Source organism: Tachypleus tridentatus, chromosome 13 (assembly GCF_004210375.1).
Source record: "Tachypleus tridentatus isolate NWPU-2018 chromosome 13, ASM421037v1, whole genome shotgun sequence".
Classification (NCBI taxonomy): Eukaryota; Metazoa; Arthropoda; class Merostomata; order Xiphosura; family Limulidae; genus Tachypleus; species Tachypleus tridentatus.
The window spans coordinates 217,511,320-217,517,791 of record NC_134837.1 but is presented as its reverse complement, the minus strand read 5'-3'; the positions used below and the strand labels follow the sequence as shown (position 1 = coordinate 217,517,791).

General features: G+C 32.1%; 1 protein-coding gene across 2 annotated transcripts in view; it reads right to left on the bottom strand.

Annotated features, from left to right (window-relative positions):
* Positions 1-1,930: 1,930 nt before the first annotated feature.
* The window catches only part of LOC143238085 (tyrosine aminotransferase-like), a 46,181-nt gene continuing 41,639 nt past the window's right edge, over positions 1,931-6,472 (bottom strand). For both annotated transcript variants that reach the window (XM_076478022.1, XM_076478023.1), the window contains exons 11-13: positions 5,030-5,113; positions 4,157-4,255; positions 1,931-3,111 (exon numbers count right to left, since the gene is read on the bottom strand). In XM_076478022.1, the coding sequence (XP_076334137.1) occupies positions 2,956-3,111; positions 4,157-4,255; positions 5,030-5,113 (339 nt within the window). In that variant the 3' untranslated portion in view covers positions 1,931-2,955. The remainder of the gene's footprint in view (positions 3,112-4,156; positions 4,256-5,029; positions 5,114-6,472) is intronic.

Below are 6,472 nucleotides of genomic sequence, written 5' to 3'. Positions count from 1 at the left end.
GACAGACTGCTGAGTCGCTTTTGTCCTATTTCTGACTTTGGGTGAATCAGGAAATCATCCATGTCGTTTTTCTGTTCTTTAAATTTGGGTAGGTTGGGTCGTTCATCTTTTTGTTGAGTGATCTTAATAATCTCAGTTTGTGTTTTTATCCACTCTCTCACTCTGTATTTCTAGTCTCTTCTTTTCCTCTTTTTCAATTTTTATTCTTATTATTCTATATTTTCAGTCTTTTCTCTCTTGTTCTTCTTTTATTCTTTCAATTTTTTATTCCACTCTTCTCTGCTTACACTTTACTCTCTTTTGTTGTTTCATAAACTCTCATGGGTCACCATTTTTAAGCCCATGTTGCTCGTCTCTCTCTCCACTTATCAAAAATCAGTCAACATGGTTATGTATTGTTGTTAGGACCTCTACAATATTTTTGCCACCCTTACAGCTGTGTATATAAATAGGTGTATTTGACGATTGTTTACGTCTTTTCTACTGCCGTTTACCCCTGAATATTCTCGTGGGATCACTAATGCCAGGTTTTATATATACGTAGTTCGAATTATGCAGATGTCTGTGACTTGTTGGTAATATATGTCGACAATAAACAAGGAGCACACAGTACGCTCGGGTTGTAAATAATATAAGACAATTAAAACCTATATACAAATGCATTCACACAGTTAATCTCCACAGTTGTATCCAGAGCTTTAAACTATCGTCTCTTTCCGTCAAAGTGCAACTTTTGTTACCACAGTTTCTACAGACAAATGTTTCTTCTCTATTCTGTACTCTGAACATAGAAATACGCTGTCTAGATCCATTTGAATATATCTTTCACTAACTTTGTCTAACTTAAACTATATTTTGGACGCGTATTTACAGATAATCCAATTGAGGCGGAGAAAGTTTCATTCATTGCAGAATATTATGATGTAATAATATTCTAGAAAACATCTAGTAACATGACGCAAAATTCTACAATCCGAAATTTAAATTAAACATACAAAAACACCGGACAACATTTTATTGTACATTTACTGATTGTTTGATCTCTAACTTGTAGACTTCGTAAACTCAAATCATTTTGTTTTATTGATGAATTATTTATCATATAAAAATACAAGATAAATGAAACTCTATTGTTATTTGTAAATCCTGTACCTTCTGTACTGTTGATGAATTACTTATTACGTAAGAAACACAGAATAAATCAGACTAACATATTTTTATGTTAACATTAAATATATTAAAAATCCTGCGCACATTTCTCTTCTACAGAGAAATGCTGAATTGTCGTACACAATCCTTTCTGAGGTCCCTGGCCTGAACCCCATTATGCCAGCTGGAGCAATGTACATGATGGTAAGTTTCACACTGTCAAGACTCATTGGTTCAAGATTTATTTTCCTTTCATGGTACTCATGTATAAGAAAAAACACTTGATAACTTTTCGGAAATAATTCAATTAACGTAGGAGATCGTCTGTTTAATTTGGAATCAAGTGTGCACACCAGGAATAACAAAAAGATTGGTTAAGTATGTGTCCTTTCAGTGAAACGAAAATGGATTCAGTGTAATGATGAAACTTTAAACACTGCACCTTTACTTACAGGGGACAAAGATTTGTTCTTCTTAAGAGAACTTTTAACATTAGCAAGGACTCTTTACCGGTATTTACAAAATTCACTAATCTGCATAATGTAAACTTCCCTGTGACCAATGGATCTTCAAAAATGATTAATAACAACTTTCACCATCTGTTAACTAGGCAAAATAAGGAACCAATAAATAAAAATGTGTACTTGAGAGTGATCGAAACGTCACACCTGTTCTAAAACATCTCTTACATAATGTAAAATCTGTAACTTGTAATATAGAATAATTGTTAAATTGAAGGCATTACTTATGTTGCAAGGCAATAGTATTACACGTACTATAATTTCAACAAAAGAAGCTAGTAGTTTTATTTACCAACAAAATGATACAGCGAAGGAACATTACAGGTAATTAGAAACATGAACTTAAAACGAGAAAACCTGTAAAACTACAACTCAATGGAGCTGGCTATACTTACAAGAAAACGATTTAATTAAGATTACCATAGTCTGGTATGACAGTGTTAACTAATGAAGAACAGTACATATTTACACTATATCCTCGTATTGTTTCCTCGAGACAACAGTGCTGCAAAGTAGCATAATCTAGCATAAATACAGTAACGAACGGTTTTATGATTCAGAACAGTAATAATATAACAGACATTTTCTGTATAATGTACAAAACTTAAAATTAGTTTCCTCTGGATGAACAAATGTAATTTACACAACAAGTCATAATTTAGACTTTGTTATATTACAGTTACGTTTTCCCGTAAAGCCAAACGAAGATTTTACCATTTCTGAGACACAATTCACGCATTTTTCTTCCATAGGACCAACTTTCTTCAGAGTTAAAAAAAAACAACAAAATGTCACACACGTAGTTAACATGAAGCAACAACATTGTTACCCAAGTTCCCTGTAACAACTCCCTAAACATAAAAACTCCATATAAAGTGACATGTATTAGTTTATTTTCAGATACATTTGAATTAGAGGTAAATATTGTGAGAGTTCAACACCGAGTAAAAGATTCAGTATATGAAACCGACATCACAAAATACACGTTACTTTTCACAAGACATATGGAGATTATTCAGTTGTGCTCAATAACTTGAAATTTAACAAGCAGGAGAGTTCATAAAATTACAGCTGCTAACATCTGATAGGTGAGTCTTATATTACAAGAGAGTGTATTATAGAAACATTTAACTGGTAAGCTAAGCTAGAGGTCGTGATCAACTTCCCTGTTGAAAGTTTTTAATTGTCATTCGTAGTTTAATATAGATCAAAGTCCATTCGGAGATATGTATGTCAAAAAAGCGTGGGCATGATTTATAAGAGTTACAAATTCAAGTCTTTGTCCTCAGACGTCTGAAAATTGACTGATCTCGTTCTCGTTAAGGTTGTCACAGTCCCCATAATGGCAGCTGCAGAAATCAGCAATTCTTTCACAAGCTTCTTGCATTTGTTCTTCTGGAACAGTCAACACGATCCTCATGAAGTCCGGGTAGTTAAAGCACTGAGCATAAAAAGAAACATTTTTATGTTATATATATATTCTTAATCAGTAATTTGTGGGAACTGAATAGTAAATGTTACAAATCCAGACAGTTCATTTACACAAACTACCAAATACCACCTAACTAGACACTACCTAACACACATTCTTTTTATGAATGAATTAACAAAAATGAATTTGAGACTATAAATATCAATTCCATTACATTCTGAGGATGAACAAAGTAAGTGGTGACTAATGGTTTAAACCTTTCGAAATTTCTGGTTTTATCCTTTAGCTCTTAAAAAAAGGTTTTTTTGTTGGAACAAACTACTCATTTAATCATTTAGTTGTATTTTATTTTATTAATTGGGGTTGTTTTTAAAATTTTATTAACTTTTATTTATTTTCTTATTCATCTTATCTCCTATTAACAGTTTTACGTTTACCAACTTACAATGCTGAAATCCGAGGTTTGATTCACCACTGTAGAGACGGCAGATTCCCCCTATGTAATTTTGATATAAAATAAGCAACCATCCTAATTCATCCTAGACATAATTTAGAGGTTTTCTCTAAAGCTCTTCTAACATCATCTTCGAATGAAGGAATTATTATGATAATTTATTTTTGGTGTAACTAAGTAATTTTATTTTATTAAAGGAAACCCATATTTAGGGCTTTACAAAGCTTACTGAACTTTTCTGAAAGCAAGCTATACCAGTAATCAAATTAACCAATGAGAAAGATCGTTCTTATACGTTGATAATCGAGCTTAGACAATGTAAAAGATTGAAGACAACTTTTGCCAAATTTAATATTTACTTAGAGACAAACATAAATATAATTTATTCCAATGTTCCACTAATCTCAGTTCGGAAGAAAGCAAGCTCGTTATATGTATCGAAAGAGATGCCACCTTAACCAATGAAAAACCTCGTTCTATACGTAGACAATTTCATTTGAAAACTTAATATTAAAACACACAGACTAAATCTATATCGAGTCTTTATAATTAAATGAAAAAAGACAAACGTCTGGTATTATTTCAAAACACGCCACCTACCGTTCCAGGAAGACAAAACACAGATTGCTCACTAACCATGCGTTCCACAAACTCGAGATCACTTGTAAATTCCCTAAACCGATCCATATCAATGCCCACCTGTAATTACAAAACAAAATAATATAAACAGTAATGTCACAGGTTAATCAATATATATGGAAGATAAGATACATAAAACATTATTTCTGACTTTCGTTTGATTTGTGCTGGTGTTATAATGTAATATCAATAACACTATTCGTTGACAAAAAACTAGACCAATAGTTAGTTGTGGTTGATGTTAACTAGCTATCTTCTCTCTAGTCCATCATTTCTAAATTAAGGGGGGCTAACGTAGGTAGTCCTCGTAGAGATTTGCGCGAAATTCAGAACAAATAAAATAAATTATAAAGTTCTTTCCAAACTATGCATTATTAACACTAAAGAAGTTCATATGATGCTTGTGTTTGTGTCTTCGCTATGATTTCAGTTACCACAATAATTTCATTTAAATACCACACACGATGTAATGCTTGATAGAAATGTTTTCTTCTTTTTTAAATAAACTACAACAAGTATCATGGTAAACTCTAAATTGTATGTTCAAAATAAATATTATATTCTAATTATATAATGATGACTATTTCCTTCCTCTCTTTTCTTTTTGTCCAAAGTATACACTTATGTTTCTTCATAATATTTAGAAAACGTTTTCGAGAATTGCCGCTTGGATCTATAAATTTGTCACGATTGGTTTCGAATGTTATTATCACGTAACAGTTAACTTCTTTCCTCACGAAAGGTTTTCAAGTTATTTTCTTACACATGAGTACCATGAAAGACTTTAAGTAAAGTTAGTCTTGAACCAATGAGTCTTGGTGGTATGAAACTTACCATCATGAACATTGCTCCAGCTGGCATAACGGGGTTCAGCCCAGGGACCTGAGAAAGGATTGTGTACGACAATTCAGCATTTCTCTGTAGAAGAAGACGAGGAAAATTTTATTGTGTTTTTTATATTAGTTAGTGCACAGGATTTTTTAATATATTTAATGTTAACATAAAATCATGTTAGTATGTGATTTATTCTGTGTTTCTTACGTAATAAGTAATTCATCAACAGTACAGAAGGAATTGTATTCACAAATAACAATAGAGTTTCATTTATCTTGTATTTTTATATGATAAATAATTCATCAATAAAACAAAATGATTTGAGTTTACGAAGTCTACAAGTTAGAGATCAAACAATCAGTAAATGTACAATAAAATGTTGTCCGGTGTTTTTGTATGTTTAGTTTAATTTCGGATTGTGGAATTTTGCGTCATGTTACTAGATATTTTCTCGAATATTATTAGATCATAATATCCTACAATGAATGAAACATTCCACACCTTAATTGGATTATCTGTAAATACGCGTCCAAAATATAGTTTAAGTTTGACAAAGTTAGTGAAAGATATATTCAAATGGATCTAGACAGCGTATTTCTATCTTTAGAGTACAGAATAGAGAAAAAAACATTTGTCTGTAGAAATTGTGGTAACAAAACTTACACTTTGACGAAAAAGAGACGATGATTTAGAGCTCTGGATACAACTGTGGAGATTAACTGTGTGAATACATTTGTATATAGGTTTTAATTGTCTTATATTATTTACAACCCGAGTGGACTATGTGCTTTTTGTTTATTGTTGAAATATATTACCAACAAGTCACAGACATCTGCAGGATTCGAACAATGTATATATAAGGTATATGACGATTTTCATCGGAAGTTCAGATAAGTCAAACCACACACAGCGGTAACTGTGTTTCAGTTTGTGGTTCATTTTCGGCAATATTTAACAAAATGGACTGACATATAATAAACTGAAAGTAGTTTTCTATTACAAGCAAATCTACTAATACGGACAGGGTACTATCACACGCTTCATGATATTTTAGTGTTCCTAAAGGACAGTGTACTGAAAAAGATGTAAAAGTTGGCAAAACAGTATATGGAAGCACATGGAAGGAGCATAACTCCTTGCCAAATGCAAGAATAATCACAGTCGAAACCAGGACTGGATCACCACAAGCAAGGTACTACCAAAAGTAATAAGAACTCAAAAGACAAAATGTAGAGGTGATGTTATTCCTATTATAAAATCGGGCGAGTTTTGAATGAATACAAATCTGCCACCAACGATAAACAGCGGAAATACCAATATACAGCATATGGTACTAAAGTGTCTAGTACCATAGGTACCAACAAATTACAACATATCAGTAGGTAAAAACTATACTCGGGAGAAAAAAGTGAACGTCCTATGAGACAAAGTGTGCAACAGTGA